General features: G+C 41.3%; 1 protein-coding gene across 12 annotated transcripts in view; it reads right to left on the reverse strand.

Annotated features, from left to right (window-relative positions):
- Nucleotides 1-17993, reverse strand: part of invs (inversin) — a 279900-nt gene that overhangs the window by 161274 nt on the left and 100633 nt on the right. For all 12 annotated transcript variants that reach the window (XM_043690027.2, XM_043690031.2, XM_043690029.2 and 9 more), the window contains one exon: nucleotides 1604-1777. In XM_043690027.2, coding sequence (XP_043545962.2) covers nucleotides 1604-1777 — 174 coding nt within the window. The remainder of the gene's footprint in view (nucleotides 1-1603; nucleotides 1778-17993) is intronic.

The following is a 17993-nucleotide window of genomic DNA, read 5'->3' on the forward strand; positions in this document are numbered from 1 at the left end:
ACGGCAGTTGCTCATCAAGTTACATTACTGATTATGTTAAAGACTTGAGAATTTCTGGTCAGTTATTTTCCCAACTCTTACACTCAACGTTCTGACTAATGAAGGCAAACATGCCAAACACCTTCTTTACTACTCTGTCTACCAGTTACGCAATTTTCTATGAGCAATGGACCTGAACTCCTTCGTCCCTCTGCTCTACAATATGCCCCAGGACCCTCCATGAACTCAAGAGTGGAGTGCTGGAAAAGCACAGCAGGTCACGCAGCAGCCAAGGAGTAGGAGAATTGACGTTTTGGGCATAAGCCCTTCATCAGGAATGTTCCTCGATCTCCAGTATCCGCAGTCCTCACTTTCCCTGATCGTGAACTGTCTAAGTCCTCCCTTGTTTGTCTGAAAAGGTGGGATCTGCATGGCGACATCAGACAGCAACCTTACGTGCAGGAATGGAATCCACGCTGTTAGCATCACACTGCCTCATATACCAGCTGTCGAGCCATGAACTAACTGATCGCTTTGTGTGAGAGTGCCAGTAACTCCCCAGTCATTGGATGCAATTAAATGCCAATTGATATATAATTAGCAATGGACAATCCACCTAACTTGCACATCTTTGTACTATGGGAGAAAACTAGACCACCAGTGGAAAACCATGCAGACATTGGGAGAATGTGTAAACTCTACACAGCACCAAGGACCTGGCTAACCACTGAGCCACTGTGCTGCCTGCATTAAGTTATTTATTTGAAATTATTCAAGCGATTAATTTTTCATTTCAAGATTGAACAGCCTAACAGCTCTGACCAATAGTGGAAGTTTAGAAAGCTGGGTGGGAGGTCAACAATTCCCAAAGGTATTTCTAACATGTATATTTAAATTAAATAAAAATATTTCCTAAGCAACTCTTACAGCACACAACTACTGTTATATTCATGACAATATCACTGTTATTCTCACAAGGACTTTGTGGAAATTTAATTCCAGCAATAAAAAACTACTCTCTCAACACAGTGTTGAAACGTCAGCCCATCACACATTCATGTATTTGAGGTTGATCTCACAACCTTCTGATTCAAAATGCAGAATGCTAACAATTAAGGTAATCTTAAACATTTAATAAACCGCACGTTTTACTTATCTTACTGAAGTTACAATAGGCATGCATACAAGGTACATGATGTCACTAAAGAATATGCTCTGCCGTCCAAAAAAAAAGGTATAGGTAGATGGGATCTCCCTCTACTTAAGTACGGAACAGAATGAAATTACTAATGATCTTTTGAGTTGGTTTGATTATATGATGTGCTTTTGCTGCTCTGAGTCTGCCATAAAAAGGATATAGGGCATGGTTAAAAGCATGAGTATGGGAGCTGAAATGAGAAAGGTCATAGAACTTATAAAACTCTGTCAGATGCAGAGAACCTGGAATCAGACAACAAAACATTGATTTGCTACAACTAAATCACAAGGATAATCTTTGGGGAAATGTAAATTAGAACTATTCAAATGGAACAATTTATTTAGAGCATTATGCTCCATAATATCATTATAAACAATACTGTAAATATTAGCTTTTAACATAGTTCTTTTGTATAATCTCTAATACCTTGTTTTTATCTTGGGTGTCCACTTCTCCCGGAGCCATAGACTTTAGCAGCAAAGCCAAACATTTAGGACTTTTGTGGCGTGTAGCTAAATGAAGTGGAGTCATCTCCTCAAGATCCTTCTGCATCCAGTTGGCACGTCGGTTAAGCAGCAGCTTCATGAAGCGGTAATTTCCCTGCACAAACAGAACAGAAAAGTATTTGTTTTTACATCAAAAAATCACTATTAAAAATAAATTTATACAACACTTATTGTGAGCATAAGTATTGAATAACTGAACCTAATAATAACTAAGATAATCAGAAGGTTATGAGTTTGAGTCTTAATGTTATCCATTTGGAAGCTTTCACCAATATCTCTGTGGTGCAGCTGTATTGCATTCAATTGGAATTGGTATTAGGTGACTGAAAAAGGGCTCTTGTGGTGAAATGGTAGTATCCCTTCATCTGGACCAGGAGGTCTGGATTCAAGTCTCACCTGATCCAGAGGTGTGAAATAACATTTCTGAACAGGTCGATTTAAACAAAAATAGGTGACTGATAGACAGTTACTTTAAAAATAACATTTCATTGTTTGTGATTTACATGAAGAGGCATGTAACTGAAATGGCCTGCCTGTCTGCCTACCTGAACATATTTCCACATTAGCAGATGTGTTAAAATGACTACTTTTGGAATTTTGTTTTATATATGGCACTGATCCATGTCTTAGATTTTAAGAAAAAATGGATGAGTTTCTTTTAAAAAGAAGAAAATCATCTGCTAATTCAGCTGATGAAACACCTGAACCCAAAGAACAAAATTCAAGAACTGTTCAGAGAGTGTAACGAGAGCTATCTGGTCTATGGAAGTTCATGGACAGGAGATGTACCTGCCCTTTCCTTGTATGTTTCATCTGCAGAGAGAAGTTGGCAAACACAGCAATGGTACCAAGTAAGTTACCATTTATTATGAAACATCCATCTCTTACAAACAGACATATTCACTACCTCAACAGCTTAGCAGAACAAAACATCAAGCAGACCCAATGCCTGAAGGGAGCGTGGCAGATACCAGAATACAAGCTCAAGAGGTTAGTTCCTAAATGGCTGAGCTTATAGGAAAACCAAAGAAGCCCCAAATCATTGTCAAAACCTTAATCATGCCTGCATGTAAAGGAACATAGCGCTGATGTTAGGAACTGATGCTGCAAAATAGTTAAATAACTATTTTTAAGAAGCGACTGAGTCATCCAGCTAGTGAAGAAAATAACAAATACCCATGTGGGAAAACACCTTATCCGCACCATGTGATGGAGTATTTACAATGACTATGATTGTGAACTAAATGGATTGTGTATCCAATCTTCTGATTCATTAGAAACGCTGATGTTAAAGTCAAAATAAGAATTTGTAGAAGTATAGGTGGACTGGACAATAAAGCTGAAGTTTGGAGACATGACTTCAGGCTGGTGGTGTTCAGGCTGTCCACATTTTCACTTTGAGTGCGAGCAGCAGTTAAGGTAAGACAGTTTGTTTTAAAATTACTTACCGGTAGCGGGCAGCGGTGTTTTTTTTCTCTTCACAGAAAGAGCGGGAGCAGCAGGGGGAAGTGACGAAGACCAGAGGGGCAGCCGGGAAGGAAAGCAGTGAGTATAAATACTCACCCTTCGACGCCAACGGTCACGTCGAGTGCGAGCAGCAGCTAAGGTAAGGCAGTTTGTTTTAAAATTACTTACCGGTAGCGGGCAGCGGTGTTTTTTTTCTCTTCACAGAAAGAGCGGGAGCAGCAGGGGGAAGTGACGAAGACCAGAGGGGCAGCCGGGAAGGAAAGCAGTGAGTATAAATACTCACCCTTCGACGCCAACGGTCACGTCGAGTGCGAGCAGCAGCTAAGGTAAGACAGTTTGTTTTAAAATTACTTACCGGTAGCGGGCAGCGGTGTTTTTTTTCTCTTCACAGAAAGAGCGGGAGCAGCAGGGGGAAGTGACGAAGACCAGAGGGGCAGCCGGGAAGGAAAGCAGTGAGTATAAATACTCACCCTTCGACGCCAACGGTCACGTCGAGTGCGAGCAGCAGCTAAGGTAAGACAGTTTGTTTTAAAATTACTTACCGGTAGCGGGCAGCGGTGTTTTTTTTCTCTTCACAGAAAGAGCGGGAGCAGCAGGGGGAAGTGACGAAGACCAGAGGGGCAGCCGGGAAGGAAAGCAGTGAGTATAAATACTCACCCTTCGACGCCAACGGTCACGTCGAGTGCGAGCAGCAGCTAAGGTAAGACAGTTTGTTTTAAAATTACTTACCGGTAGCGGGCAGCGGTGTTTTTTTTCTCTTCACAGAAAGAGCGGGAGCAGCAAGGGGAAGTGACGAAGACCAGAGGGGCAGCCGGGTAGGTATTTTCCCTTTAAAAGCGCGCAGGAGAAGAACCCGAGGCACTACAGAGGTAGTGTCTCCCACCCGCCCTCCTCCTCTAACCTAAATAATAAGACCCGTTGTGGTAAGTAGGTAAGTGCTGCATTTTGTTTGTTGTATTCTTTAGACCCAGATTTTTTAAAAAAGGTTACTTTCAGAGGGATAGCAGTGAAGGCAGTGCAATGTTCCTCTTGCAACATGTTTGAGGTGAGGGATGCCATGGACGTCCCTGCTGATTACACTTGCAGGAAGTGCACCCATCTCCAGCTCCTCCAAGACCGTGTTAGGGAACTGGAGCTGGAGTTGGATGAACTTAGGATCATTCGGGAGGCAGAGGGGGTCATAGATCGGAGCTTTAGGGAAGTAGTAACTCCAAAGATGGCAGATAGATGGGTGACAGTGAGGGGTACTCGGAGGAAGCAGCCAGTGCAGGGACCCCCTGCGGCTGTTTCCCTCAAGAACAAGTATACCGTTTTGGATACTTGTGGGGGGACGTCTTACCAGGGGTAAGTAACGGGGCTCAGGCCTCTGGCACGGAGCCTGTCCCCGTTACTCAGAAGGGAAGGGTGGAGAAGAGCAGAGCAATAGTAATTGGGGACTCGATAGTTCGGGGCACAGATAGGCGGTTTTGTGGGAACGAGAGAGACTCACGTTTGGTATGTTGCCTCCCAGGTGCAAGGGTACGTGATGTCTCTGATCGTGTTTTCCGGGTCCTTAAGGGGGAGGGGGAGCAGCCTGAAGTCATGGCCCACATTGGCACCAATGACATAGGTAGGAGGAGCGCTGAGGATGTTAGGCAGGCTTTCAGGGAGCTAGGTTGGAAGCTCAAAGTTAGAACGAACAGAGTTGTTGTCTCTGGTTTGTTACCCGTGCCACGTGATAGAGAGTCGAGGAATAGGGAGAGAGAACAGTTAAATGCGTGGCTACAGGGATGGTGCAGGAGGGAGGGATTCCAGTATTTGGATAACTGGGGTTCTTTCTGGGGAAGGTGGGACCTCTATAAACAGGATGGTCTGCACCTGAACCTGAGGGGCACCAGTATCCTTGGTGGGAGGTTTGCTAGTGCTCTTGGGGGGGGGGTTTAAACTAACTCTGCAGGGGCATGGGAACCCAGACTGTAGCTTTAGGGTGCAGGACCAGGAGTGTAGGGAGGTTAGGAACATGGCATCAAATACAAAGGAGAGTGCCTGTAAACAGGAAAGTGGCTTGAAGTGTGTATACTTCAATGCAAGAAGTACACGAAATAAGGTAGATGAACTTGCAGCGTGGGTTGGTACCTGGGACTTCGATGTTGTGGCTATTACCGAGACATGGGTAGAACAGGGACAGGATTGGCTGTTGCAGGTTCCAGGGTTTAAATGTTTTAGTAGGGTCAGAGGTGGGGGTAAAAGAGGGGGAAGTGTGGCATTGCTTGTCAAAGATAGTATTACAGCTGTGGAAAGGACGATGGATGAAGACTCGCCATCTGAGGTAGTTTGGGCTGAGGTTAGGAATAGGAAAGGTGAGCTCACCCTGTTAGGAGTTTTTTACAGGCCTCCTAATAGTCCTAGAAATGTAGAAGAAAGGATTGCGAGGATGAATCAGGAGAAGAGTGAAAGTAATAGGGTGGTTGTTATGGGGGACTTTAATTTTCCTGATATTGATTGGGAAAGCTATAGCTCAGGTTCGTTAGATGGGTCAGTGTTTGTCCAATGTGTGCAGGAGGGTTTCCTGACACAATATGTAGATAGGCCAACAAGAGGTGAGGCCATACTGGTTTGGTTCTGGGTAATGAACCAGGCCAGGTGTTAGAATTAGAGGTAGGTGAGCACTTTGGGGACAGTGACCACAATTCGGTGACTTTTACTCCAGTGATGGAGAGGGATAAGTGCGCACTACAGGGCAAGAGTTATAGCTGGGGGCAGGGAAATTATGATGCGGTGAGGCATGACTTAGGATGTGTGGCTTGGAAAAGTAAGCTTCAAGGCAAGGGCGTAATTGATATGTGGAGCTTGTTCAAGGAGCAACTATTGAGTGTCCTTGATAAGTATGTACCCGTCAGGCAGGGAGGAAAGGGTCGTGTGAGGGAGCCGTGGTTTAATAAGGAATTGGAATCCCTTGTTAAATGGAAGAGGGCGGCCTATGTAAAGATGAGGCGTGAAGGTTCAATTGGGGCGATTGAGAGTTATAAGGTAGCCAGGAAGGACCTGAAGAGAGAGCTAAAAGCAGCAAGGAGGGGACATGAAAGGTCCTTAGTTGGTAGGATTAGGGAAACCCTAAGGCTTTCTATAGGTATGTCAGGAATAAAAGAATGACTAGGGTAGGAATAGATCCAGTCAAGGATAGTAGTGGGAAGTTGCGTGTGGAGGCTGAAGAGATTGGGGAGACACTGAATGAATACTTTCCGTCAGTATTCACTCAGGAACAGGACATTGTTGCCGATGTGAATACTGAGTCACAATTAAGTAGAATGAATGGCTTTGAGGTATGTAGGGAAGAGGTGTTGGAAATTCTGGAAAGGGTGAAAATAGCTAAGTCCCCTGGGCCTGATGGCATTTATCCTAGGATTCTCTGGGAAGCAAGGGAGGAGATTGCCTTGATCTTTATGTCCTCGTTGTCTACAGGAGTAGTGCCAGAAGATTGGAGGCTAGCAAATGTGGTTCCCTTGTTCAAGAAGGGGAGTAGGGATAACCCTAGTAACTATAGGCCGGTGAGTCTCACTTCTGTTGTGGGTAAAATCTTAGAGAGAATTGTAAGGGATAGGATTTATGAACATCTGAATAAGAATAATGTGATCAAGGATAGTCAGCATGGTTTTGTGAAGGGCAGGTCGTGCCTCACAAACCTTATTGAATTCTTTGAGAAGGTGACTAAGGAGGTGGACGAGGGGAAAGCGGTAGATGTGGTTAATATGGATTTTAGTAAGGCATTTGATAAGGTTCCCCATGGTAGACTACTGCAAAAAATACAGAGGTATGGCATTGAGGGTGAGTTGGAGGTTTGGATTAGGAGTTGGCTAGCTGGAAGAAGACAGAGGGTAGTTGTTGATGGCAAAGGTTCATCTTGGAGTGCCGTCACTAGCGGTGTTCTGCAAGGATCTGTTTTGGGACCATTGCTGTTTGTCATTTTTATAAAAGACCTGGAGGAGGGGCTAGAAGGTTGGGTGAGCAAGTTTGCGGATGATACGAAAGTCGGAGAAGTTGTAGACAGTGAGGAAGGATGTAGCAGGTTACAGCGGGATATAGATAAGCTGCAGAACTGGGCAGAAAGGTGGCAAATGGAGTTCAATGTCGCTAAGTGTGAGGTGATTCACTTTGGTAAGAATAACAAAAAGATGGGGTACTGGGCTAATGGTCGGATACTTGGTAGTGTGGATGAGCAGAGGGATCTTGGTGTCCATGTACACAGATCTTTGAAAGTTGCCACCCAGGTAAATAGTGCGGTGAAGAAGGCATATGGCGTACTGGCTTTTATTGGTAGAGGAATTGAGTTCCGGAGTCCTGAGGTCATGTTGCAGTTGTAGAAGACTCTGGTGCGGCCGCATCTGGAGTATTGTGTGCAGTTTTGGTCGCCATACTATAGGAAGGATGTGGAGGCACTGGAACGGGTGCAGAGGAGGTTTACCAGGATGTTGCCTGGTATGGTAGAAAGATCGTATGAGGAAAGGCTGAGGCACTTGGGGTTGTTTTCATTGGAGAAAAGAAGGTTTAGGGGTGACTTGATAGAGGTGTACAAGATGATTAGGGGTTTAGATAGGGTCGACAGTGAGAATCTTTTTCCACGTATGGAGTCAGCTATTACAAGGGGGCATAGCTTTAAATTAAGGGGGGGGGTAGGTTCTTTACTCAGCAAGTCGTGAGTTCATGGAATGCCCTGCCAGTAGCAGTGGTGGACTCTCCCTCATTATGGGCATTTAAGCGGGCATTGGACAGGCATATGGAGGATAGTGGGCTAGTGTAGGTTAGGTGGGCTTGGATCGGCGCAACATCGAGGGCCGAAGGGCCTGTACTGCGCTGTATTCTTCTATGTTCTATGTTCTAATTATCTGATTAGATTAGATTTGATTAGATTCCCTACAGTGTGGAAACAGGCCCTTCGACCCAACAAGTCCACACCGACCCTCTGAAGAGTAGCCCACCCAGACCCATTTCCCTCTGACTAATGCACCTAACACTATGGGCATTTTAGCATGAGCAATTCACCTGTCCTGCACATCTTTGGACTGTGGGAGAAAACCGGAGCACCCGGAGGAACCCACACAGACATGGGGAGAATGTGCAAACTCCACACAGTCACCCAAGGCTGGGATCAAACCTAGGACCCTGGTGCTGTGAGGCTGCAGTGCTAACCACTGAGCCACCATGCTGCCCATGTTGGTGTATCCAGTTCTGTAGTACTGGCTGTGGTTTGGGTTTGCAGGCTTTGGGCAAGCTGTACCTTTGATATTGACTTACTCTACTCCTTCAACTGTGCCGTTTCTCACTGTTTTCCCTTGCATTATCACCCACTTCTTCTGCTACTCCTGCTCAAGTTTTCTAAACATCTTCAGTTATTCTCAATATGTCACTTACTCTAATGGCAATACCACTTCTATCCTTCCCCATTTTCCACTTGAGTACTTTCTATAGATCATTTTAATTTATTCACATTCTTGCACTTCACATGTCTTGTACTGTTTTTTTTAAAATATCTGAAATATATATTTGATCATGGTTTTGCTGTACTCTTGCTGTTTGTGACAACATATCTCTGCCATCTAGCATTTTCAACAATGGCGTGCGTGAAAAACAACAGGAGTGAGTGTTTGTCAGAGAAGCAAGATTTTCGAGTGGCCCATCAATTCCTCCTCAGATGAAAAGGCTCTGTGCACATCAGCAGGGCCAGGTTTGCCACCATTCTCAGCAAATTGCAATTTACTCTGATCCATGATTCATGAAGAGTTAGAAATGGTTGCGTTTAACAGACTTTGAAAATGTGTCTGGTCTCACAGTGGAAGACTGTGTATTTGTGCCAGTGTATTTGAAACATTAATGCTTTTGATCCTTCTTTTAGCTTATTGTATGCACTATGATGCAAATCTCTCTTGTAAGCTGTAACCATAGTAAATGCAAGTACATGTGACATTCATGAGCAATAAATTCAGCTGAACAAAGTGGGTAGGCCGTGGAATTGTTTGTCTCATTGGTGTGTGCCTTAATACCGAAAGGGTCAAGAACCACTGCTGTAGGGTACTGGATGGTAAGGGAGTTAGTAATGTGATCACCAGTATCAAGAATCCAATCTGACAAATTACCATACAGCAGCCCGCCCTCAACTGTCAGTAAACTGATGGAAACTGTCACTGACAGTCGCTCATATTCAGAACGAATCTGCTCATTGATTTTTAGTTTGGTTTGTGAATGAATTCCCCTGTGCCAGGACTCAATACAACCCTTGGTCCAAGCAAGGGCTAAGGAGCTAAACTCATGAGAGGAGGTCAGAATATTGGCCCTCAACATCAAAACAGCATTTCCTTAGTGCGATTAAAAGGATTTAGCAAAATCTAAGGGAATATGAATTGAGGGAGAACTCTCCATTTGTTGGGAGTTATATGCAGTACAACAGATGATAGTTGTAGTTGTTGGTCAACCCTGGACATCATTTCTTGAATTCCTCAGGGCACTGTCCTTGGATTAACCACTTTCAGCTATTTCATCTATGATTTCTCTCCATCATAAGTCATTAAAAGTTACTCCTCCTCAGATACTGAAACAGTCAATGTTCATAAGCAACAAAATTGGACAATATTTCAACTTGAGTGATAAGTAACTAGTAACATTTAATCCACAGAAGTGGCACAGAATGGCCATCCCCAAAATGAGAAAAATTAGCCATCTGTCTTAACATTCAATAATATTACTATCACCGAAACCACCACCGACAAAATTCTGCGGATTACCATTGACCAGGTAATTGACTGGATCAGCCATGACCGCAGCAGCAGGTCAGGAACCAGAAATCTTCCATTGAGTCATCAACCTCTTGATTCCCCAAAGTCTATCCATTATCTGAAGACTCAAGTCAGAAATGTGATGGAATGCTCTCCACTTGCCTGGAAGAGGACAAATCCAACGTCTTATAAGCTAAAATCATACAGGACTAAGAAGTCTGCTTGATTAGTACCCTTTACCACTCCCTAAAATATTCACTCTTTCCATCAGCAATGCACAATCCCCACATTGTGCAGCATCTCCACAGGACAAATGCAACTCATCAAGATTTCTCAGCGTGTGACCTCTGTCAGCTAGAAAGTCGAGAACAACAGAGGGAAACACGAAGACCCACAATTCCCTGCCAACTGACACACCATTCTGATTTAAACTAATCAACCACTCCTGTACTCTGACTTCTGTATTCACCATCACCTTTGCAAGGCAATCGCCACCATTTGAAGAACTACTACAGCCCATAAAAAAATTTTAAAAGGGCTACAATTATGCAAATTGGCCAAAATAGAAGCTGAACAATCATAAGCACATAATAATTAAATTCTAATATTGAAAATTATTTAAAATAATCCAGGCAAAATTAACAATTTTTCGAATGTTCATGGGCTGACAATACTGTATGCACATAACTTTCATCTTTTCAGTTGTCAGCTGGCTCAGTTCATGACCTACCTGTTTGCAGTAATTTGCCATTGAAATAATTGATTTTCAAATATTAAAGCTTGCTACCTTTCAAGAATCTGAGAAATATTCTTCACTTCCTCAAAGTAAATTTATTTGAATAATATACATCAGTTATATTGCTTGTGAATTTTTAGTCATTCATGGAAATGAAAATATTATTTCATGTGAAATTGTTAAGCATTTCTGTTGCTGATTTCCATCCTAAGATAATTCTTATTCTGAATAATTGCAAATGTATCAATATCATTTATTAAAGAGATTGGTCACCTGAAATCTTAAATGTTCATTTTGGGAAAATTGCTTAAATGGAAATGATTCAGTTTCCCTTCAGTTTATTTTCAGACGTTTTGTCACTACACTAGGTAACATCATTAGTGATGCCTCTGGATGAAGCACTAGTGGTATGGCCTGCTTTCTATTTATGTGTTTAGGTTTCCTTGGGTTGGTGATGTCATTTCCTGTTCTTTTTCTTGGTGGGGGGGGGGGGGTGATATTTGGGATCCAAGTCAATGTGTTGTTGATAGACTTCCGGTTGGAATACTATGCTTGTCAGAATTCTCATGCATGCCTCTGTTTGGCTTGTCTTCGGGTGGATGTGTTGTTCCAGTCAAAGTGGTGCTCTTCCTCGTCTGTATGTAAGGATACTAGTGAGAGAGTGTCATGTCTTTTTGTGGTTAGTTGATGTTCATGTATTCTGGCAGCTAGTTTTCTGCCTATTTGTCCAGTGTAGTGCATGTTACAGTTCTTGCAAGGTATTTTGTCAATGACATTACTTCTGCTTGTCGCCTGTATAGGGCCTTTCAAGTTCATTCTCATGCAGGAGACATCACCAACCCAAGGAAACCTAAACACATAAACAGAAAGCGGGCCATACCACCAGTGCTTCATCCACAGGCTCACGAACGATATTACCTAGTATGGTGATGCAATGTCTGAAAACGAAACTTCCAGCTCAGTGAGCAAACCTACATCCAGAAAATGTATCTTTTTAATTCACTAAATACATAACCAATGTGGTGGAGGACTATCACCCATAAATGCAAGCAGTAAAAACTGGCAACTACATCAGACAACATGTCATCTGAATACAATGTTTTTCCTTGTTATTGTCAAAAACACCATGACTACAACATAATTATTTGTGAATGAACATATTACAAAGCTATGTATGGATTCTGATCCTTACCCTCTCCTGAACACAATTATCTATCTCCATATGCTGCTAATATATTTGCACCTGTATTAAATTATCAACTTAGTGTTGCAACATACATTACATTATACAGTCTGGAGTCACATTATCTTCTGTCAGTTTTAAAAATTAATTAAATACAGTGCAGAAGCTGGAAAAGTGATATTACATTTCTAATTTTTAAAATCTTAAGAAGTGATTCTTTATGGCCCTATAAAATAACTAATTCTGTGTGTAGATATAATGGAAACAATGCAAGAATTCCTCTTTTAATAGCCTTTTCGAGGAAATTGTTCTCTTTCAGCAGTCTGCACTCATAGGGCAGTCTGAAAGATTGAATAGAGTTTTTACAATGTCATCGAACAGGAACACTAATGGTAATTATCTTTGGTTATTTAATTTGCTACAAAACACCTGCAGAAAATTAAAATTCAACGTTTAGTTTGAAAATGGAAATATTGATAAATCTCTAGAAGTTAATTTCCTCCTGTCTGGAATCCCTTTTAGTCAGAATTGAAAAGTAAAGTGCTGCAAAGAACTCAGAAATACAGATTGTGAACATAAAGGAATCTGGAATCAAAGAATATGTGCATGCATGAGTACTGGGTGTATTGGTATTATGCAACAAGATAGAATTAATTAATGAACTCACAGTGAAGGTGTCCCTAGATAGTAGCAATCATAAGATGATTAAATTTTACATTCAGTTTGAAGCAGACAGGAGTGGGTTGAAAACAATTTTTAAATATTCAAATAAGAACAATTTTTAGAGCATAAAATCAGATCTGGCTACAGTGAATTGGCAAATTATGTTGAAGAAAAGGTTAATAGAGATGCAATGGTAGACATTCAAAGGAATACTACAAAGTACAGACATTTCAAGAAGTTATAAATATTCCGAGGGAAGATATCTATGCAAAGACAGGTGGGAAGACAAAAAATTGAGAAAATATAAAATCAAAGAATGACAAAAAATTAATAAGGAAAAAAATTATGAGTGAAAGATTAGAGTCGAGGAGATAGCTAGCCAGAAAAATAAAAATACTATAAATATTTAAAGAAGAAGAATTACAATGTGAAAAGTAGTCCTATCATCCATCATAGGGAACATGCTGAAAGCTATTCTTAATTAGCAGATCAAGCTAATCAAAGTCAAAAATGATTTTATGAAGTAGTGGTCATGGTTGACCAGAGCTCTACCTGACAACAGCCCACTGATTGTTATATCTGGCGCTGATTGGTTAAACTGAGAGAGAGAGAGAGAGAGAGAGAGAGAGAGACTTCCAGAGCCTACAGACAGAAACGTAGATCTTTCCTTCTCCATGTAGATAAAAGACTGAAAAACCAGAAAGCTTAAAATAAAGAATTCTAAAACAAGGAAAGGCCCAAATCCAGCTGATCAACCATTGAATCAAAGAAGGATCTTTACCCCTTGACAGCAGCATGTTTAAAGGATTGTAAGAAAATAATTTTCTAGCTGGTGATCTGGAGTTTTGATTTAAATTTTGTTTACCATCTCTATATTCTTTTTCCACCCATAGTATGGGTATTAAGTCATTTGTTATTTGTACTGATTGTGTGTCAGCATGTATTTGAGGTGTGGTATAAAGGAATATAGCTTAAGTTGCATAACATTAATTAGAAATATTTTCTTTTTCTGTTCTTCTTAAAGTTGTGAGTTATAGTAGTTATTTTTGGTTACTGATTCATCCTGGTTTTGTACTGGATAGCAGTCAGGCAGGTAAATTGGTCATTTTGATGGATTTACTGAGATTGTATACATCTAGAAATTTTTTAAGGCTTATGGAACACTGAGACAAGACTTTGTCATGACAGTTTGTACATGGTGTGTATGTTTTGTGAACTTTGTGAGCAAAAAAAAAAACTGGGTGAAGAGCTAGTCACTCAAACATGATAATGGACGACTGCATAAAAGCCACATCAAGGGTTTTTGACTCTTCACAATCACCTTGAAGATATACCTTAAGGCTATATTCTTTCTGGAGACCAGTGGACAGTGCACAAAGCCTCTAATAGGGGTCTTCCAGTTGCTGTACCCTTGGGGCTATTGTGCAATGACTTGTCATTTCAAACATATTCCATTTATTTCCCTGGAGCTCCTCCTTCCTTTGAGAACTGTGGGAGCTGAGATCAAGAATGGTGACCATCCCACTCAGCCTTAGAAAGACTAGGCTCAGAAGCATCTTCTGTGCTGATGCCAGTTTCTTACAAAGTTGGCATAAGAAGAGAACATGGTCAGTGCATTTTCCACCCAACACCAGAACTCTTACTGCCTGTGGAACTTGGACATTGTTGTGCCATGTCTGTAAAAATAAAAAAAATGCCCCCACCTCGCAGCATCTCAAAACAACCCAGGGGCTGAGGCAGGCAGCACTACCCCTCCTGCGACTCTATTTTTGCATCCAAACCTATGGGTGTGCAGTCAGCATCGATGGCTAATGTTACTGAGACTGTCAGCAGAGAGGGTTGGAACATCCACGTGTAAAGAAAGTATGGGAAAAACATCTTGAGGCAAACACCCAGATAGCATGAGCCAGCTCATGTGCAACTCTGATTATGCTTGAGACTATGATAATGCTCACTTTGGCCAAATTTGCACAGTTCACAGCAGACTTTTTTTTTTATTCTGGAAGGTACCTAACTATTCTAATCCCAGTCAGGGCTCCTGGCAGATTCTGTCCCCAATCCTGTAACCACAGCTGTTAGCAGATGTCATTCAAACCTCAGGAGAATGAAACAGATCGCTCTGCCTAGACAGTCCCTCAAAGAGATTAAAAGGAATGCCTATCTAAGGAACAGGTGCAAGATCTGCCAGTACAATGTGATCACCCATCAACAGGTCCAGCTTCTTGCAGGCAGAAGCAAGCCAGGCCAATAAATCTGAACAGTAAACACAAGGTCAATTCCCTAGAAACTGGTGCAAATGAATAAAATGGGCCCACATGTCTGCCCACTGGGTGGCAAAAGGAAAGGGGAAAGCACCTATTTCTAGAAGGTACCAAGGTACTGGTGTTGAGTTTTAAGGTGTTCTCTGTATTGCTGTATGGCCTCAAATCTAAATTGTTGTCTCTGCTGGCCTAGATTCCTGCAGGAGTCCAAGGAGCTCCCTCCTCCTTTGATTGCTGAGTTGGATGTTGTAAAATATAACCCACCCCCTGCAGCGTCTGGATGGAATTGTGTGTGTGGGTGAGTGTGAGCATGTGTGTGTGTGTGTGTGTGTGAGTGTGTGTGTGTGTGAGTGTGTGTGTGTGTGAGTGTGTGTGTGAGAGTGTGTGTGTGTGTGTGTGTGTGAGTATGTGCATGCGCGCGAATGTGTGAGAGAGTGTGCGCATGTGTGAAAGTTGTGTATAATTGTGTGAAAGCGTGTACGTGTGTGAGCGTGCTCCTACTGACTGAGTTTCCTTCATTATATTTCAATGTTGTTCAAGCACACGTACTAAGTACAGTTACTGAACAATTATAGAAAATCAATTTGCTTTTAAATAGGTAACTCATATAACCCACAGTCAAAAGTAGTTCTGATAATTCTTCTTACATTTCATATCCAAACTCAGGGCTGGCCCACAGTACCATGACCTCTGCCACAGGGACAGCAAGGAGGCTATTCCCCAAACAATATCAGCTGGAAGGGGAATCAAACCCCAACTGTTGACACCAATCTGTCTATACCAGCTGTCCAACTAATTGAGCTAACCAACCCATGAGGGAGTCAGAGTTGCTGTGGCAATATACCCTTTAAACTGCATATTCTACCTGAAGCTATAGTAAGTGATGGTAGAGACTCTGATCATTCTAGCTGCTGCAAAATAAATAATCATCTTATAAATACAATATTCCATGTGGCCAATGCCCTTTTCGTTAAAGGATTCAACATCTTCCTAAGAATTGTAGAATTGCTATCGACCTATATCCTAACAGTTAAATTTTAAATGCATCGGAAATATTAATCCTGCTTTGCTAAGTAACCAAACATTATGTGGATATTGTGTTGCAAACTGCAGATCATAATTTGGACTTATTAACCTTCATGCACCAAAAAGCACATGAAGCAGCTTGAAGCACACATTTATATCTGCTTTCTGAAACTTGTCTTTTTCTTCCATGGAATAGGTCACTAGCATGAAGCCAGAGGCGAGAAGCAGTTAGAAGAACTTGAAGGTTGATGTTTAACACATTTGGCTGCATAATCAAATTGACTTCCATGGTCATTAGATCCTGTAGTGAGATTAAAACCAGAATTTCTGCCTTATTAATATGATTGCTACTTAGTGGAGCACAGGACATCCCCCAATTATGCCTCACTCAAAATAATTGGAAACAAATTACGTAAACTATTTGAAGACAAAGACTTTCAAACCAGATGACTATACCAGTCCAGTCAATAAAATATATTGTGCATTTAGCCATTTCCACCTTTCCAAACCTGGGGTCCAGATATATAAGAACATAAAAGTCACATTACAGAGAACTTAATTGATCCGTACTTTTGGAAATATGGAAGAAATTCTAGGTATTCGTGTACGATACAAACTGTTTTCAGAAAAAAATGAACTGAATTTTAATCCACAACACTTATTGCAATAACCAATACAAGTAAACCCTGTCTCTAATCATATATCCTAGAACTTATATTCAAAATTGGAGATCGCTGTTAGATTTTTAACTAAAGAATGTGGTTATAAAGAATCTGAAAGATAACTGAATTGCATTGCTATCAGAAAGCAATCATATCTTCTCCAATGAAACAAAACTCAATACATCTGTGGAACAGAGATCATTACATCGCTGAACAAGAGCACAACTTTTGAAATGTTATTTGCATTACCCCTGTTTTACTCTCACCAATCCAATGAGTAGTGCACAGCAAGATGGCAAAACTGGTATTTACTTTTTGTATTTCCGAACTGTTAATAAGGCTGTAATTAATAAAGATGTAATTGGATAGAAAGAGCGGCCAGATTGCTTTATGAAACGTGGGCAAAGATTACCAGAAGGAATTCATTAACACATCTAGGATGCAATTAAACTCTGCTGTCTGGGCTGTCAGGTCTCTATCATACTGTAATCATCTCCAGGTCCACTGTAGGAGGAGAATCTTAAGCAAGTTTCATTACCAGAGTTTGTAAGGATAGATAATAGTAGTGACAGAAAACAAATGACAAATTTCAAAGATTATGTGACATGTTCAAAAACATTGAGAATAACATGAGATTCTGTACAGTTTGAGGCATATATATGAATTTATACCAGTGCAATTTCTTCAACTTTGCTCAAATCTATAATGTTTTTTTCTTTCGTACTGGCTTAACACCTAACAGTTTTACATGACTTCAATATATTCGTAATGAACAATAGCATGGTGACCCAGTGGTTAGCACTGCTGCATCACAGCACCAGGGATTTGGGTTCGATTCCAGCCTCAGGTGACTGTCTGTATGGAGGTTGCACATTCAATCCCCTGTCTGCATGGGTTTCCTCCGGGTGCTCCGGTTTCCTCCCACAATCCAAAGATGTGCAAGTTAGGTGAATTGGTTGTGCTAAATTGCCCATAGTGTTCAGGAATGTGTAGGGTGGGTGCATTAGTCAGGGGTTAAATGTAGGAGAATGGGTCTGGGTGGGCCACTCTTCGGAGGGTCAGTTTGTATTTTTTGGGCTGAAGGGCCTATTTCCATACTATCGGGATTCCAATTCGCCGAAGTTAGTTTTATTAATTTCCTTCATAATCCTGACAATGTAATTAGACCCCTAAGTTCTTTTTTCATCTTTTCCCAAGAAAATAAAAAACAATGTGCATTTATAGAAGAATAAGGGAACTGGATGTCACAACTTCCTCAGCCTTTCCTTTTTAACTTAAACACCAATAGGGATCACCTTTGTTATTAATCTTTGAACTCACTCAAGGGCAGTAATACATTAATTGTGATTGGGACCAGATTTAAATGCAGTATTCCTAATGAGATTTTGTTCTGCATTATTCACTCTCCATTCTATTTCTTTGAAGGTTACAATGTCAAGTTCGTAAATTTATTAATTCAATTCAACCTGTGCCTGATTACGCTACCTGCTTTGATGATAATTCCCCCTTTACAGCCACTGAACAAGAAGATTACACAAAGAGCATAGGTAGCTCTAAACAGTATTA

This window comes from Chiloscyllium plagiosum, unplaced genomic scaffold (assembly GCF_037043375.1).
Source record: "Chiloscyllium plagiosum isolate Xiang-an unplaced genomic scaffold, Cpla_swu_hap1 HiC_scaffold_5, whole genome shotgun sequence".
NCBI classification, from domain to species: Eukaryota; Metazoa; Chordata; class Chondrichthyes; order Orectolobiformes; family Hemiscylliidae; genus Chiloscyllium; species Chiloscyllium plagiosum.